We start from the raw sequence: 19,004 nt of genomic DNA, 5'->3' as shown, positions 1-19,004 counted from the left end.
AAAAACACGTCCTTACTTAATATTCCCCTCCCCAATCGCACATGCACTCTCCCCAGCAAATAACACAATAGTCATCCCCTTGAACCTCATTTACCAAAAATATCCAAACTCCTAAATAAGCATCTCCCTTAGGTATCCATTTAACCTTCTCCTAAATAAGCATCTCCCTTAGGTATCCACAACTGATTCCTTCAAAGTTAGGTATTTTTCTTCAGTTGCCTATATTGTTTTCCCCACTGAACCTTGTAACTACTTGAACCCTGTCAAGTTATTCTATTGATAAATCCAGATATCTTATACTTGTATTTCTATACCACAACATGTAATTTACTTAAATCGTTGTAATGTAATTCTCTCGGTAATGTCCTGATCTCTTTTAATTGTAATCCGCTTAGAACCGCAAGGCACAGGCGGAATAGAAATCACAAATGTATTGTAATGTAATGTAACATAAGAACATAAGACCAATGGTCCATTTAGCCCAGTATCCTGTTTTCATAGTAGCCAATCCAAGTCGCAAGTACCTGACAAAAACCCAAATAGTAGCAACATTCCATGCTGATCCCAGAACAAGCAGTGGCTTCCCTCATGTCTGTCTCAATAGCAGACTATGAACATTTCCTCCAGAAACTCATCCAAACCTTTTTTTAAAACCAGCTACATTAGCTACTGTTACCACATCCTCTGGCAATGCGTTCCAAATCTTAGCTATTGTCTGAGTGAAAAAATATTTCCTCCTATTGGTTTTAAAAGTATTTCCTATAACTTCATCGAGTATTCCCTAGTCTTTATTATTTTTGATGGAGTAAAAAAATTGATTCACTTTTACCCATTCTACAGATATAATTGGAGAAAATGATCGATATAAATCTTTTGACTGGTTACATGTGGATTTATGCTTGGATGACATGGAGTGGTATAACTCTTGGGCCATTATTCAGGAGACTGTCACACTTATGAATTTGATTAACATTTTGTTAAAAGTTAATATTAAATCACACATATTAAATATTTTGGGGACCATGTGATTCATTTCCTAAATAGGGCATTGCATAAGCAATTGGTAGCTGAAGCAGACTTTCTGCTTTTTGACCAAGCTATCACTCAGCCTAGGTTGCCTACAAGGGAAAAAAAAGATTGAAAACTTACATTTTGGCTCCCAGTGCAACACAGTGGAGAAATGCATTATATCAATTGTTAAAATTTGAAGAGATTGTTGCTAAGGATATTGTTGCAAGGGTGTGGAGATTCTTTGGGAAGTTCTTCTGCATCAGGTATGCTGTTTCTTCCTGGATGTTTAAAATACTACAGGGACAGGGAAGAGGGTAGGAGTAGGGAGGAAAAGATGTTGAGGTTAGTGCTGCCTGATTTGAATAAATTCACCTCGGTGAATCGATTTGAATCGATTCGCTTTCTAAAAAAATTGGACTCACCGATTCCTTGAGTTCTGACTCCTGACATAGCCCATGGACAGCCTAAATTAGCAGCAGTAGTGGTGGTGACCGGCTTTGCAGAGGCCGCACAGTGAATAGGCTTCTCATGGCCTATGTGGTAAACAGGCTGCTCCTGGCCTGCCCCGTTGGGGGTCTTCCCTCTGTCGCATCACTAATGACATCACTGATGATGTGGCAGAGGGAAGCCCTGGCTGGCAGGCCACGAGAAGTCTGTTCACCGCGCTGCCTCTGCCAAGCCGGTCACTGCCACCTCTGCTGATACTTTAGGAGGCCCAAAGGAGGATGGTTGGTCGGTCAGTCAATGCTGCACAAGGGAATAGGAGGGATGGGAAGCTGTTGCACAGGGGAATAGGAGGGAGGGATGAAAAGCTGCTGCACAAGGGGATAGGAAGGAGGAAAGCTGCTTCACATGGGGGAGAGAGGAGAGGAATAATTTGTGAAGATGGGATGGAGGAGAGGAAGGGAGAGATGCAGCAGAGGTAGAAAGGGGTGAGATGGAGATATCCTGCATATGGTGGAGGGGAGGGAGACCTGCATGGAGAAGAGAGAGGGAGAAATATTGGACATAAGATAGAGGGCAAGGAGAGATGGTGCATGGGGAGAAAGAAATGGTACACAAGGCAGAGAGAGAGAGAGATAGTAGACAGTGGGAAAGAAATAGAAATGTTGGATATGGCAAAAGGAAGGAGTGGCTGAGTGATTAGAACTACAGCCTCAGCACTCTGAGGTTGTGGTTTAAATCCTGCTCTGCTCCTTGTGACCCTGGGCAAATCACCCAATCCTCCATTGCCCTAGGTTTATTAGATAAATTGTGAGCTGACCGGGACAGATAGGAAAAAATGCTTGAGTATCTTATTATAAACCACTTAGATAACCTGATAGGCAGTATATAAATACATACATACATAAATACAGCGATGGAAGTTGTATGGTGAGCACAGAGAAAGAAGAAAATGTCAAATGGACAGGAGACCCTGGTGAGCGAGTTAACAGAAGACAAATAGAAACCAGAGCCTTAGACCAACATGATTTGAATAATAAAATGATCAGATGACAAAAGGTAGAAAAAATAATTGTATTTTTTGTGATTACAATATGTCAGATTTGAAATGTGTATCCTGCCAGGGCTGGTGTTAGACAGCGAGTGTGAGCTAGGACCTAACAGAGAGAAGAACAGTCATTTTTGTTTATTCTACACTGCTGGCATGGGACTGGAGAGGGCTAAGGGGACTAGGGTGGGTGAAGAGGCTACAAAATAAACCCGCCAGGAAGTTTGGAAAAAAAAACCCTGCCCTTTAAGTGAATCGGATTGAATTGAAAAAATCAATTCAATAGGCCAAATCGAATCAAAAGAACTTTCCCTGAATCGGGCAGCACTAGTTGAGGTATAAAAATTTGTGGTCTAAGGACTATGGGCAGAGTAAGAAAAGAATATTGGGTACAGAGAAGGACCAACCTGTGGTGGAGTACAAGAATAAGTATTAGGGATTGGAACAAAGGATATTATTGAAGGGATACGGGTGAAAATGTTAAAGTACTGCCTGATTACAAGAACTTATGTCATTGAATTAACTGAATTAACTTGTGATACATTTTATAGTGTTCAGCTTGTGTGCATTTGTTCTTGTGATGAAAATAAAGATGAGTTAAAAAAAAAAAATATGCCAGCACATATATCAGCCTCAGTTAATATCACACAAAATACGCCATTAAAAGTCAATATAAAAATAATTTTAAGAAATATTAATTGAAGTTGCATAAGGAATCAGCACAGCATCCACAGACACCTACACTGGGGCGCCTACTTGCGCCTACCCAAAAAGTAGGCATGGTATGATTAGGCACCAGTAGACATCTGTGTTAGGTGCCAATAAATTAGGCCAGGAAAACCCTGTCCTAATAAACTGGCACCTAACATTATGACGCCTATTGGCACCCAAGTCGAGTAAGGCACTGGTGGGCATGATTCTGTAAATGGCACCTAGCGGTTGAGTCAATCCAGCTATCAAAAATGGCTAAACCACAAAGATTTTATACTTGCTATTATGTCCAGTTATTATCAATACTCAAAATTGCTTTGAAGGGGGAAAAGACTTCAAGAGCTCAAAGAAACAAGATTTGGATTTTTCCTGTTTTGTTTCACCTTTTAGAGCTATCATTAGTCATTTTTTAAAAAACCTTTTTATTTTAATTAATTTACTCTTGAAATTTGAAAGTTGTGTAGCAGTGTAATCAATAAAATTCACAAAGTCTAAGGACTCCTTTTATCAAGCCACGCTAGTGAGGTTAACGCGCATGATATTTCATCACGCGTTAACCCCCGCACTGGCCTAAAAACTACCGCCTGCTCAAGGGAGGCGGTAGCGGTATTACGCACGTTAAACCGCTAGCGCAGCTTGATAAAAGGAGCCCTAAATGTGCTCAAGTTGCTTAAAATCACTGTATCTATGCATTTGAAAATGCACTTAACTTACTCAAGGCAGTTCATACTCTGTTCTACAGAGCTTCTGTTTCACTAATTGGCTTCTTTAGCAGCTCAATGTCCAAAACAAACTCATAAGAGTTTTTGCAACAAGCTGTTTTTCTGAGGGAAAGAACAAAAAAATGAAACTCCTGGAAAAACAGCAGGCACTCACATAGCTTCCAGGTTCCAGCCTAACGTTTACTGATCCCCCCCTTCTCTCCCACCTGTGGAATATCCCAATCATCCCCCAGGATCCCCTTCCCATCCTCTGGACCATTCTGAAACTCCTCCATGACCCTTCTCTCCTTCCCACTCTCCTGGAGCATACCCCTCTCCCCCCCCCCCCACCTTCCAGTTTATCCCAAATCTGTCCCCTTTACAGGATCTCCTGCCCATCATCTCTCCCTCCCTCCTTCCCACTCCATTCCTGGAACATTGAAGAATTCCTCTCCACTTCCCCCCTCCCCCAAGATTGGCATGGGCCTACCTTCTTAATTTCTGGTAGTTAGGGAGAAACAAGCAGGAGCCATTCCATTTACTCCTGTCTGGCATAGCTACCTCTTCAAAATGGCCACACAGCCTCACAGTATTTTGGTAATACTTGATAAATTACCACAGATATTCACCAGTGCCTAAACATGACTCAGCATTAAATATTTGGCGCTAATTCCGATAGGCATTTTAAAGAAAATGCTAACCATTGCAGGCTGAATATTGGCTGACTGGTTTTAACCTTATTTTATTTTCCTTCCAACCTCTGCACCTTAGAAGATTCTATACCTATAACAAAATGGCTAAAAGATATGCTACTATTACGTATATTAGCCTGTTTATAATATCAAATGGCACCATCATTTGTATTTGGTATAATTCAACATGCCAGACTAGACTTCAGTGCCCATTATAGTCCTTATCATTGTCACCTGCATTTTATGGAAAATATTTACTTATGTCTTTTACAGGTTCTCCTGCAAGGCTGTAGGAGTGTGGAATTAGACTGTTGGGATGGTGATGATGGTATCCCAATCATTTATCATGGACATACACTTACAACCAAGATCCCCTTTAAGGTATGGCTATACTTCCTGTACTAATAGTAATGAATCAAGATCTGCATGCAAAGAAAGTCTAAATAATTTTCTATCCAGTGATTGCTTTTCTGTGGCCTAAAACTAGAAGCTAATTAATATACATTGTAAGTTCTTCTTTTCCTGTGTGCTGTATCTCTCGGCCTGGTTTCCCTTTGGTCCAACCTGCACTCTAAAATAAATGCTTTCCTCTGCTTTATTTCAGGACTGATTACAGACTTACCTCTCCAACTTCCATCTCTCTTGCTGCCTAACTCTAGCCCCTCTTTCGCTGCCTCTAGCTGGCTGGTTTTAGCCCCTCCCAAGCAAGCACTTAGGTGACTTCACTAGCCTTGCTACCTATTTAATCTAAGCCCTCTCTTGGCAGTGCAAATAAGAAACACGTGCTCCTTAGCATGCTCCTTCATGCGCCTCCTGAGGGCACCTCTCTATTCTCACTACCTCACTTCTTGTACATTTCTACTTCCTTTCTCTATTCCTCTCCTTATGGTTCGAATTCACTTTCGGCTTCTCATACTCATTCTCCTCAATCTTACTCCCTCTCCTCCCCATACCATAAGTCCTCACTATCTTTTTCCTTTTCCTATCCCCTCACCAGCCATCTTGTCATCTACTTTATTCTTTGCTCTCAAACTCAAAAAATTATCTCCCTTCCATTCATCCATCTTCTTTCTCTGAGCACCACCCGTCTTCATCATTGCCATCATTATTCCCTTTGCTTCACGCATTCTTCTAATCCTTCTGCTCACTGCCAGGGATGTAAATCGCAACCCTGGCCCTCCACACCATCTGCTTCCCCACATGTGTAACTACCCTAATCTTATACCTATTGCTCTCCTTCAGTCCTCCTCCTTGTAGAATGCTCACTCTGCCTCCAACAAACTGCCCTACAATGACCTCTATATCTCCCAATTCCTTTCAAGATCATTCACGGAATCCTGCCTCCTCTTATCCCACTGTCTTTCAACTCCTCCAGTCCCGACTCCTCCAGAACTGCCCAAAGGCTTAAACTAGCCTTCCCCTCTCCACGCGGCATCTACTATTCAGGCAAACTGGGAAAATCCCTTCTCTTCAAAATCACAGGTCTTTGGAACGACCTCACCACCCCGCTGCGGAACCTGAGCTCCCTTCAGTTATTCCGCAAACAACTGAAAACCAGGCTTTTCAGCAAATTGTAGCTCTATCCTTCCCCCCTTTCTCTCCCCCCTTCTACACATAAGTTCATGTAATCCTTTTTCTTCTTCTCTACCCACTATTTTAAGTTCTTGTAAACCGTGTCGAGCTCCATTCTCATGGAGATGATGCGGTATATAAACTTAAGGTTTAGATTAGATTAGATTAGTTCTAAATGAGACTTGTTCTGAGGACTCCACTGCAGCTGCTGCCCTCTCCCATGGTGACGACCACTTCTCTCATACACCACACCCTACTGGTCGAGGCGGAGGTGATGGGCTTCTTCGCTCCCCTTCTTGCAGATTCCAACCTCTTCTCCCACTTCAGTCACACAGCTTTTCCTCATTTGAAGTCCACTCCGTCCACCTATTCACTCCTCTACCTCTCCAGATAGTGGTCGTTTATCATCCCGTCCCCAATAAGTCCCATTCCTCCTTTCTCACCAAATTTGACTCCTGGCTTTCCAACTTCATTGATTCATCTTCTCCCTCCCTCCTTCTTGGGAATTTTAACATTCATGCTGATGATCCCTTTGACACTTATGCTTCTAGATTTCTTGCCTTAACCTCCTCATTTGACCTCCAGCTGTGCTCCACTACCCCCACTCACCGGTATGGCCACTGCCTTGATCTTGTCTTCTACAACTGCTCTCTCTCTAATTTCTCTACCTCATTGCTCCCCATCGCTGATCATCATTGACAACCTTAACAATTACTCCCCTCCACTTCAGCCACACCTAGTCATCATCAACAAGTTTTGAAATCTTCAAGCCTTTGATCCTTGCACGTTCTCAACCACTGTTTCACTTCTCCTTACCTCCACTATGTTATTCAACTCTGTCCACGAGGCAGCCATATTGTACAACTCTGTTCTCTGGACGCTCTTTCTCCCCCTGTTCCCCGCTCTTTCAGGCATACCAGACCTTGATCACACCCCCTTTTGCGATTCATGCAGTAGAACTGATGTGCACCACTTTATAGAATATACCTACCAATTGTGTGCATAACTTCTAATTAGCTCCAATTAGTATGAATTATGAAGTGTTAATTGCCAATTAGCAGTGCTGATTGACTTTTTATCAATTAAGTTGCATGCACAAATTAGCTGTGTGCACTGATTTGTGCATACAACTTATGGCAGTATATACAGAATCTGGGGGTAAGGGAATATTTTCACTGGCATTATCCATTTCTGGCTGGTTAAATAAGCATGTAACTTATAGCTGTGTGTATAAGTGGGAATCCTGCCCACATTCTGCCTATGTGTACACCTGCTTATAAAATACATGCTATGGAAGATTTCGATGCTTATCTGGCGTTTAATCCATCAAAGCCCTGCGACCAGGAAGTGATTTCAGAGGGGAGCAAGCCGGCACGAGCAGCAAGCCGGGGAAGTTGCTCGCGCTGGCGAAGCTTTAAAGAGGTATGGGAAGGAAGGGAGGCCGCAAATGTGGCATGAGGGGGGGGGGGTGCTGAGAAGTACTGGCACCCCCACCAAGATGGCCCTCTTTATTTGCCTGTTTAATACCCAGGATGTTTTAGTCATTCCTATAATAAATGAAACCTCCTAATCTCTTATTTGGCCTGTTTATCTTTCTTGACTAGATTGTAAGTGGACTTGTGCATGGATTGTCTCTTATATGTTCATGTGCAGTGCTCTGCATGTCTGTTAATGCTACAGAAATAATAACTACTAATAATCCCAGTTCTTATATGAAAAAACTCATAGTATGGTGTACAGACTCCTGCATGACACAAAAGAGAATCTAGAAGATGGTACAGCACATCTCTTTCTCCACCTTCTCTTTTCCAACATAAAGAGTGCAATGGTATAACTATGTACCTATTTTTAGATTTATTCAATTTTCTATACTGTTCTCCCCAGGGAGTTCAGGACATGTTTACATGAATTTATTCAGGTACTCAATCATTTTTTTCCCAGTCTGTCTCGGTGGACTCACAATCTATCTAATGTACCTGGGGCAATGGGGGGATTAATTGACTTGCCCAGGGTCACAAGGAGCAGTATGGGTTTGAACCCACAACCCCAGGGTGCTGAGGCTGTAGCTTTAACTGCTACGCTACACTCTCCCCCAAATAGGCCAAGAAGGTGCCTATTTGAAGTCTGTACTAGAGAATGACACGGGGACAAATTTTTCCCCGTCCCCGCAAGTTTTGTCACTGCCCCTGCCCCATTCCTGTAAGCTCTTCCTTAATCGCAAAAGCCTCGAACACTTATTATTTTGAAGTGTTTGAGGCGTGTAAAGATGAGGATGGAGCTTGCAGGAATGGGACAGGGACAGGAAAAGAACTCGCGGGGATGGGAAAATGAGTTCCTGCAGGGGCAGAGAAAAATTTGTCCCTGTGTCATTCCCTAGTCTGTACTATAAAGTGTGTGCCTACATACTTTTCTTTATAAACCGGTAGTATAGAAGGGTGAATATATGCCTATATTTTAGACCAGTGTATCACAAACTGTGTGCTAAGGCGAGATTTCGGGTTTTCCGGGGGATGCCGGCAAGGAGGAGAGGCACCAGGGTCAGCTAACTGCTTACAAGATGTGCCTCTCGCGGCGAGAGGCACGTTCTGTAGGCAGTTAGCCAGCACGTCTCCTCCTCGCCAGTGCCTCTCCTCCTCTGTACGCCTCACCTCTTGCAGCACCCTCCCACTGGCAGCCCAGGGTCCCATCTGGAGGGTCTTTGCACATGCATGGACATCGATGTAATGACATCATCGCATTGACATGCCCATATTTGGGAATGCCCACCAGCCGCAGCACAGGGTTTATCCATAGAGCTGGTGGAAGTGCTTGCACCTAGATTGCCTAGAAGCATGCCTAAGAAATATTCTGTAATATATGCCCTATCTATTTCTTTCCGTTCCACCCATGTATACACCCACCTCCAAGCTACATGACAGGTAATAAAATAGGATAATCCAAACAGAAAAAGGAAAAATTCAGTTTGTTCAAAAAAACAAAATCTCAAACGTGCAAAAAACAAACGTATAAAATATGGCTAACTTCTTTACAAGATCTCATACATCCAAGGCATTACTCATAGTAACATAGTAAATGATGGCAGATAAAGACCTAAACAATCTATCCAGTCTGCCCATACGTTATACTCATTAAAAAATACATGATTAGATTAATTTGTCTCTTCTTTGATATTTCTGGGCCGTAGACTATAAAGTCTGGTATTGTCCTAGATTCCAAATGCTGAAGTTGCCGTCCAAGCTCACTCCAGCCTATCCAACCATCCCGTTGTTTGCAGGACATCTATCGTAAAGTCTGGCCAGTAACATCCTCCTATTCCGTATTAGTGGAGTTCACATTGATGCCCACTCCAGCTCATCCTACACCGAATCACCATATATGGAACACAGACTATGCAGGTCTGTCCAATACCAGTCTTAGTTCTTTACTCTACATCCTTCATTTTCTAATTAGAGATCCTCTGTTTTTATCCCATTTGAATTCCATCACCATTTTCCTCTCCACCACTTCCCTTGGGAGGGCATTCTAGGCATCTACCACCTCTCCGTGAAGAAGAATTTCTTAACATTGCTCCTAAGTCTTCCTCCCTGTAACCTCAAATATTTTTTCGTGCCCTTACTGGGGTGCTGTATTCATCATTGGTCTTTAAGGCATATGCATAATTAATAATAATTTTTTTAATGGCAGACTGAAAGATAAACAACTGTGTGTGATAGAATATAAAAAAAGAGCACTTAACTTCTGTCCGACGGTTACCCAACCATTTCACTATGCAGTTTCTTTAGGGGCTATTCAACTACTCCACACAGCAGCCTTCATTTTAACTTGCTTATTGCACATTTGCGGACAATTCTTGTTGCGCCCTAAAATCCAGCGCCTTGGGTGTATGAGATCTTGTGAAGAAGTTACTCATATTCTGTACAAGTTTGTTTTTTGCCAGTTTAAGGTAATAAATTATCACATTGTCAGAATATTGACATATATGCATATGTGTTGGTATTCTGATCATTTACATGTGTTCTTGGTCCCTAAACATATGTGCACTGTTATAGCACTGCCTTAAATAGTGATTGAAATTTATGTGAGAACATACTATTTCTTTATTATAGGACGTAGTTGAAGCTATTGATCGCAGTGCCTTTGTGAACTCTGATCTGCCCATCATAATATCTATAGAGAACCACTGCTCACTGCAACAGCAACGCAAAATGGCTGACATTTTCAAGGTGAGTCCTGGATTAACAGTGTCATTTGTTATTCAAGGCAGCCTTTTTTACCTAATGTTTTTATCTTATCACCTGCTTTACATTTGCAGAATGTCTTTGGAGATAAACTGATAACTAAGTTTTTATTCGAGAGTGACTTCTCCGATGATCCAATGCTTCCTTCCCCTTGGCAACTTAGAGGAAAAATACTGCTCAAAAACAAAAAGCTTAAAGCACATCAGACTCCAGTGGATATCCTCAAACAAAAGGTACCTTCTTTTTCAAGCATAGAATTCAACTTTAATGGTGAAAACCAAAATGCCTTTAAAGGTTTAGGGGTCTTTTTACTAAAGCTTAGCATGTGCTAATGGACATTAGCATTTACTGAGTTCATGATTCTATAAATGACGTCTAAACTTAGGCCCCTAGATCGGAGCATCTACCCGATCTAGGCACCTAACTTAAATTTTTTAATTGGCTTAACTGGTGCTGATAATTGAAACTGTCGTTAAAAACCAATTAAAATAATTAATTAGCTAGCAAGCTCCTAACAGTAGTAAAAGGGGGTAAGAGTGTGGCGCAGTGGTCAAAGCTACAGCCTCAGCACCCTGAGGTTGTGGGTTCAAACCCACACTGCTCCTTGTGACCCTGGCTAAGTTACTTAATCCCCCCATTGCCCCAGGTACATTAGATAGATTGTGAGCCCACCAGGACAGATAATAAATTCATGTAACCCATTCTGAGCTCCCGTAGAAGAGCGGTATAGAAAATTGAATACAGCAATAATAATTTTTCTAGAAGATTGAAATCATACCACAGCAAATATTATATTGCCATTTCCTTTCTAGAAATAATTTCTGATCATGAGAAACCTGTTAACATAAGAATTGCCGCTGCTGGGTCAGACCAGTAGTCCATTGTGCCCAGCAGTCTGCTCATGCGGCGGCCCTCTGGTCAAAGACCAGCGCCGTAACTGAGACTGGCCCTATCTGCGTACGTTCTGGTTCAGCAGGAACTTGTCTAACTTTGTCTTGAATCCCTGGAGGGTGTTTTCTCCTATAACAAACTCCGGAAGAGCGTTCCAGGGTTTTTTACCACTCTCTGGGTGAAGAAGAACTTCCTTATGTTTGTACGGAATCTCTCTCCTTTCAATTTTAGAGAGTGCCCTCTCGTTCTCCCTACCTTGGAGAGGGTGAACAACCTGCTCTTATCTACTAAGTCTATTCCCTTCAGTACCTTGAATGTTTTGATCATGTCCCCTCTCAATCTCCTCTGTTCGAGGGAGAAGAGGCCCAAGGGTAACACTGATATATTCGATATTATCTGTTTCTAGTTTACAGCATAGAGAAAGCATGCACAGTGCAAACGTTTAATCAATCAAATGTACATCTAACACTAACGGATGTCATTTTTAAGGTGTATTACAGCTTTAATGCACGTTATTTGCCCATTAAAATATGTTAAAGGGCAATCATGTGTATTTTATTACTGTAACACACTGCAAGCTGTTATTTTAAAAAATACTGCCAGCAAAATGCTAGCAGTATTTTTCAATACCAGGAGTATCAGGACACTGTTTCTTAAAGGTGCCACCCCCTTCCCTCCTGGGAGCTTCATCACTTGAAGTACTAACATGAGACTATGACTAGATGTCACCAGTGCCATTTTTATCCTACCTTGGAAAGAGCAGGAATGACTGGAAATTGCTCCTGTTCTGATCCCAAGAAACTCCCTAGGATTTTCCAGGTAGCCCAGGGGGCTTACGGTGGGGTAGGTGGTCTGAAATGGTAAGCCATGCAGAGTGGGGGTGGGCAACAGTACTTCAGGTCAGCATCTTTAATAAGCAGCCATGGAGCATTCTTGTAGGAGTGATTAACCTATGGTACTGAGCTACTGTATGTGGTAAATTAAGGTACAGTAATAGCCTACTTTCACGGCATTTTAAGTACTTCCTAAGTGCATGATCCAAACTTAAAAACAGCCTGGCATATTTTTTACATCTAATAAATACTATTGTTATTGGGCACAAGTGGTCTCTACTTAAACTTATTAAGGCAATTTTTAGAAATGGGGCCAATTTTAATTTTCTGTGACAGATTTTTTTGGTTTCTTATTCTTAAACACTCTTGGAATATCTCTATAATTGTTCATTCACATTGAATGTGGGGAGAGTATGTTGCTCAGTCAGTGAAATAAAGACCAACTTTAATGCATTTTGGAATTGTGGCCTCCTTTTATCAAGCCACGTTAGGGTTTTTTTTTTATCACCGGCCGCTACGATAAAAGCTCAGACACTCATAGGATTTTTATGAGCGTTGGAGCTTTTACCGCAGCAGCCGGCGATAAAAAAAAACCCTAACGCGGCTTGATAAAAGGGGGCATATATTTTTTAGACAGCAGAATGTGAAAAAATGTACAGGGGTGAAGTATCATGAGGGTGATTTGAAACATTTGATAATTGTCAAGGGCTATACACTTAGTCCAGCGAGAGTCCAGTTTTTTCCTAAGCTATTTTTCCTTTGATACGAAAAAAAACTGGAAACTCAATTGGCTAAGTGCATAATTAACTTACTTTTTTACCAAACTTTTCAAACCACCCTCGTAGATACCAGTTTCATGTGGTACTGTGGTATTTTCCTCTGAAAAACTTCAATTTTATTGACCCAGTAAGACTTTTCTAGCCCACACAATGCCTTTACATAAGTATTATACACTTAACCCCATTTACAAAACCGTACCACAGTTTTTAGTGCTGTCCATGGCAGTAACAGCTCCGACGCTCATAGAATTCTTGTGAGCATCGGAGCTGTTACTGCCATGGTTGGCCCTAAAAATCACACTATGGTTTTGTAAAAGGAGGGAGTGTTAAATTTATCTCAAAATATTATTTTTTAATATTTTGTTTCACTGTAGGCTCACCAGTTGGCCAATATGCAAGCACAGGCCACTAATGGTGGCAATACCACTAACATCACCAATAATAACGAGGAGGAGGAAGATGAAGAGGACGAATATGATTATGATTACGAATCTCTTTCAGATGGTAAAGAATTATCTTTATGACAATTATGGCACTATGAGTTCAAAATATGAAAAACAGATTTGGCTTCCAGTTTTGGTTTTAAAAATGTTATTTATAAAGAATGACATACAAAATTTACTTTACACTTATAAAATCTCCAAATGTGTGTAATGTTGAGTTACTTCTGTGTGAGTTTGTGTGTGAATCAAATTTTACATGCATTCATTTATGAAATGAACCAAAAATATCCCAAAACATAACAGCCATACTGGATCAGACCAATGGTCTATCTTAGCCCAGTATCCTGTTTCCACAGTGTCTAATCCAGGTCACTAATACCTGGCAGAAACCCAAATAGAACAGAAGAGAACAAGTCATTTCTATACCGCATAACTGATAAGTTTGATGCGGTTTACAAAATTTAACAAATAATACAATCTAAAGAAAATTGATTAATTTCTACCTCTAACCCTCTGTTGTAGCTCCTTCCTATTTCTCCTACTGTAAACCGCGTCGAGCTCTACGAACGTGGAGATGATGCGGTATACAAACCTAAGGATTAGATTAGATTAATTTGCGAACAAATGTGTATTCAGTTGCTGTCGAAAATGATTGTAAGGCATGGAACTCAATAACAAAGGCCCTTGTCCCAGAAAGCTGCCTGATAAGAAAGCAAAGATTGGTGGTATTTTGTGTAACGACAGCCTTTGACAGATGGAAAAGTAAAAAGGCTGTGTGAACTGCGTGAATTCTTGGATTGAGTAAAGGAAAATTGTAGGAACATTCCAAGCTACTGAGCTAGGACAAGCAGTGGCTTCCCCAACATCTGTTTCAATAGCACCCCCTACCTCCGAAAAAGATCGGAAAATAAACTGACATTTTTTTTTCCATGAACATCCCTAACCCAGAGCAATATCAGGCATGAGTCTGTCTGTCTTGTGGTAACATGTGCCTCTCTTCAGCTTGAACTGCTCTGTCAGATGTATTATTCTGCCGAATCTCGGTTTGCTAAATAACATCATGAAAACAGTCATTTGCCATCTACTGTCTGAGACTGGCAGGGATGACAAACTCTCACATATCCCTAGATTTCTGGTATCACATTTGTTTGTTGTGTGTATGTGTGTGAGGGGGGAGGGAAGGGAAGAATTGATTTTGGCTGTTTTTTTCTTTTTGACTCTTTTATTTATACATAATTTCATTCTTCTGAGGGTTCTCCGTTCAGTTGTCTAGGAAGACCCACTGGAGCTCCCATGCTGTACCTGAGGTTAACCCTGCCTGTCTAATGAGCACACGTAATAAATCATTTTTTTAAATCAAGCCCCAATTCTTTGGAGCGCTCTGCCTTCTTTTTTGCAGTAGAGCGTCTTTTAACTTGTTTTCAAAACCAGCTTAAAGCGCATGTATTTTGGCAGGCCTTTCCAGGTTCACCCTTGGAACTGGTTGGGGTTTTTTGGGTGGGGAGGGTTAAATAATACTTTGCATTTTTGTGTTTTGAGGTGGACTATCGGTGGGGACTTTCCCATCTAGTTGTAGTGTTCTTTTCCAATATGTGGTTTTATTTAAAATTGTAAGTTTGTGGTACATCAAATTAAATAAATCTGTAAATCTGTGCCAGGCTTCATGTTTGATTTACATGAGTAATATAATACCAATGGAATGTGGCATCCAGCAGTGTTGCAATAAAGCGAAGCAGTTCTTTGTGCCACTGTTTATCTCATACACTATTTTTCAGTGGTAAGCAAATGTACTGTTTCGTGGGGTGTCAGCAAGACCTTTGAAGACAAACTTCAAAGATTCTTAAGATCTTCATTCATCCCCTATGACTTAATGATTTGTCATTTAGATTAATTATTATATATGTATGATAATCACTTAGCTTTTTCTTTTTATTTCTTTTTAACTTCTTTTTTTCATTTTTTTCTTTGTTCTATTAAATATATTGCATTGCTTTCCCTAGCGGTCAGCATATATCGCTCCCCTGCCGACGCGTTTCGCCTATCTTTGTCAAGGCATGGGGTCTAGATCATTAAATGCTCCTGTCTGTAGTGTTCAGCGGCTACTAAAGAACACTACAGACAGGAGCATTTAATGATCTAGACCCCATGCCTTGACAAAGATAGGCGAAACGCGTCGGCAGGGGAGCGATATATGCTGACCGCTAGGGAAAGCAATGCAATATATTTAATAGAACAAAGAAAAAAATGAAAAAAAGAAGTTAAAAAGAAATAAAAAGAAAAAGCTAAGTGATTATCATACATATATAATAATTAATCTAAATGACAAATCATTAAGTCATAGGGGATGAATGAAGATCTTAAGAATCTTTGAAGTTTGTCTTCAAAGGTCTTGCTGACACCCCACGAAACAGTACATTTGCTTACCACTGAAAAATAGTGTATGTAAATTGATTTGTCTTGAGTTCACTATTAGATTTGTTAGAACTGTTTATCTCAGGCACCCTGGGGCTGAATCCCCTTTTATGTTTGTTTTATTAAAACTTGTTATACGACAGGTCCAAGCGGTTTACAAATATATAATGATCCTAGTGCTATAGGTGCAGCATTTATACAAACTCCATTCATCAGACATGATCCTTTTCAGAAAAAGTCATCTCCTTATAAATTCTTGTGAAAACCTGGCACTTTTAAGTTTATGCAGCTCTGGTTATTTTGCAGTTTAACAGACTATTACAAGAGAATTGGATTTGTTTTCCAATCTAGGTGTTGAGTAGTAATTAACGCTGCAGTAAAAGTCAGACTTCTTACGACAGCTTAGTTTAACATGGGAGTCACTAACCTGCAGTTTCTGTTTACACTACTCCCTCCGTATTCACGGGTTTATTACTCGCGACTTCGTTTTTTTGCCTCCCAAACAAAATTAAATTTTAAAGGCTGCCTCTGATCCATCCCTGCCGCCCTGTTGCGTCCCGGACCTCTTCAGACCTTACCTGGTGGTCTAGTGGTGATGCGGTTGCAGGAGCGATTTTCCCACAAAAGTGGGACAGTGAGACCACAGGAACCCACGGCAACCATTTTTGTTGACGGCTCTGCACAGGGCAGGTAAGGTCTGGGGAGGTCCAGGACACAGGAGGGAGTAAGGAGGGAGGCGGGGCTGGGTCAGAGTCAGCCCTAAAAGTTATTTGCGATTTTCCATATTCGCGGGCCAGCTCTGCCTCTAACCCCCAGGGAATATGGAGGGAGAAGTGTATTTATTTATTGAATTTATTAACTGCCTTTTTATGAAGAGATTCACTCAAAGCAGTTTGCAATGCATTGAATAGTAATCAGGTACTCTTTTTTTTTTTTTAAATCTTTATTGACATTTCAAACTTTATAATGTATACAATTGAAGAATTAGAAAAACTGTATGAAAATACATTGTTCTCATCACAATTATTACATTAAACAATTTTTATCCCCTTCTTATCCTAGTTATAAACAATAATATTATATACTATACTATCAATATAATAAAAAAATAATAATTTTACTCTTCCAAATAAATATTCCACCCCCCACCCTCCCTGGATGTGTAAAGGAATCTAACGGAAAAAAAAAAGAATCATAATTTTAATTATAGCGTAATAAAATTAGTCAATGGCCCCCCCATACCTCATTAAAGGACTTGCTAGTACCTAAACGTTCTGCCATCATCTTTTCATATTTATATGTTGTACATACAGTTGCCCACCAAAAATTGAAATTAATCCTATCATGATTTTTCCAATTATATGTAATCATTTGAACCCCTATTCCTGTCAAAATCATGAAAAGGTGACTTTTATTTTTATCTAAAGTGGGTTTAACATGGAGAATCGTTCCATATATCTATCACCTCATATGTCAAGGGGATAGATGCTTCAAGAATAAGATTAATTTGTCCCCAAATTGACTTCCAAAAACTACGTATCAATGGACAAAAATATATCAGATGATCCAAAGTCATAAGAACATAAGAACATAAGCAATGCCTCTGCTGGGTCAGACCAGAGGTCCATCGTGCCCAGCAGTCCGCACACGCGGTGGCCCAACAGGTCCAGGACCTGTGCAGTAATCCTCTATCTATACCCTTCTATCCCCTTTTCCAGCAGGAAAATGTCCAATCCTTTCTTAAACCCCTGTACTGTACTCTGCCCTATTACGCCCTCTGGAAGTGCATTCCAGGTGTCCACCACTCGTTGGGTAAAGAAGAACTTCCTAGCATTCGTTTTAAATCTGTCCCCTTTCAACTTTTCCAAGTGTCCTCTTGTTCTTTTATTTTTCGAAAGTTTGAAGAATCTGTCCTTCTCTACTCTCTCTATGCCCTTCATGATCTTATAAGTCTCTATCATATCCCCAACATCTATTAGATTTAGAATTATCTATTTTATTTAACCGAACTGTGGTCCAGAAAATCCTATGCAACAAAAATAACCATGTTTGTCTCATAGATGCTGACATTGTACATTTCAACTTCCAAGTCCAAATTCGTGGCCAATGAGATACAGAAATATACTGTTTTATCTCGATACTCCAAATGTCTCTAAGACTATTTTTTGGCTTCTTATTTAAAAATCCAGAAATCAATTTGTACCACTGGGCAACCTGATGTCCTACTAAATCTGTTTGGTAGCAAAGGATCTGTAAGCTGAAATAAGTTTTAAAATTTTTCCATTAAGGGAACCCACTCTGAATAGCCTGCTTCAACTGCAACCATCTATATTGTTGAGACTTTGAAATGCCAAATGAATGCTGCAGTTGTGCTCAAGCAGTTTGCCATTAGATATAACGTCATTCAATGTCCTAATATTTGCCTGCATCCAATTCTTCCAAGCAATCCCAGCTCCGCCTACTTGAATTTTACTTGAGTCCATAAGGACTGTAAAGTAGAATTCATTATTGAAACCTCTGTTAATTTATCAATAAATTTAATTGTTTTCCACGTATCTAATAAAATTATGTTGTCCTTAGCATATCTAGGTAATCTGATACTTAGTACATGAGATAGTTGCATTGGGGACATAATTTTCCATTCAAGATATAGCCAATCCGGTTGATGTTCCATAAGCTCAGGGAGGATCCAATACGTACCTTGACGCATTATATAGGCTTGATGATACCTATAAAAATTGGGAAAATTTACCCCACCCTCCATAATTGGTTTTTGTAACGATACTAAAGCAATTCTTGTTTTTTTCCCAAGCCAAACAAATTTTGACAGTATACTATTTAATTTTTTGTAAAAGGACCCTTGAAAATAAACTGGCAACATACCCATTTGGTAACAAACCACAGGCAAAATCATCATTTTTACTGTTTGAATTCTCCCCCACCAAGACAAATGTAAAGGATTCCATTGCTCACACAATTCCGTAACCTTCAACAATAAGGATTTTTCATTTACCTTCATTGTTTCTTCCAATGTACTTTTTATCCAAATACCTAAATATTTTATTCCATCTTCCTTCAAACTAAATTGAAATGAATCAAATAATCCTTTTACACAATGTACATTTAGTGAAAGAACTTCTGATTTATTCCAATTTATTTTATAACCAGAGAATTTTCCAAATCTGTCTATCAAATCCAGTAAATGTGGAATGGTTGATTCAGGATTTCT

At 40.3% G+C, this 19,004-nt stretch overlaps 1 protein-coding gene across 3 annotated transcripts in view; it reads left to right on the top strand.

Moving 5' to 3' along the window:
- The window catches only part of PLCE1 (phospholipase C epsilon 1), a 496,428-nt gene that overhangs the window by 423,915 nt on the left and 53,509 nt on the right, over positions 1-19,004 (top strand). For all 3 annotated transcript variants that reach the window (XM_033942327.1, XM_033942328.1, XM_033942326.1), the window contains 4 exons: positions 4,881-4,988; positions 10,286-10,402; positions 10,492-10,650; positions 13,295-13,424. In XM_033942327.1, the coding sequence (XP_033798218.1) occupies positions 4,881-4,988; positions 10,286-10,402; positions 10,492-10,650; positions 13,295-13,424 (514 nt within the window). The remainder of the gene's footprint in view (positions 1-4,880; positions 4,989-10,285; positions 10,403-10,491; positions 10,651-13,294; positions 13,425-19,004) is intronic.

This window comes from Geotrypetes seraphini, chromosome 4 (genome assembly GCF_902459505.1).
Source record: "Geotrypetes seraphini chromosome 4, aGeoSer1.1, whole genome shotgun sequence".
Taxonomy (NCBI): domain Eukaryota; kingdom Metazoa; phylum Chordata; class Amphibia; order Gymnophiona; family Dermophiidae; genus Geotrypetes; species Geotrypetes seraphini.
This window is presented reverse-complemented; position numbering and strand designations above follow the sequence as displayed.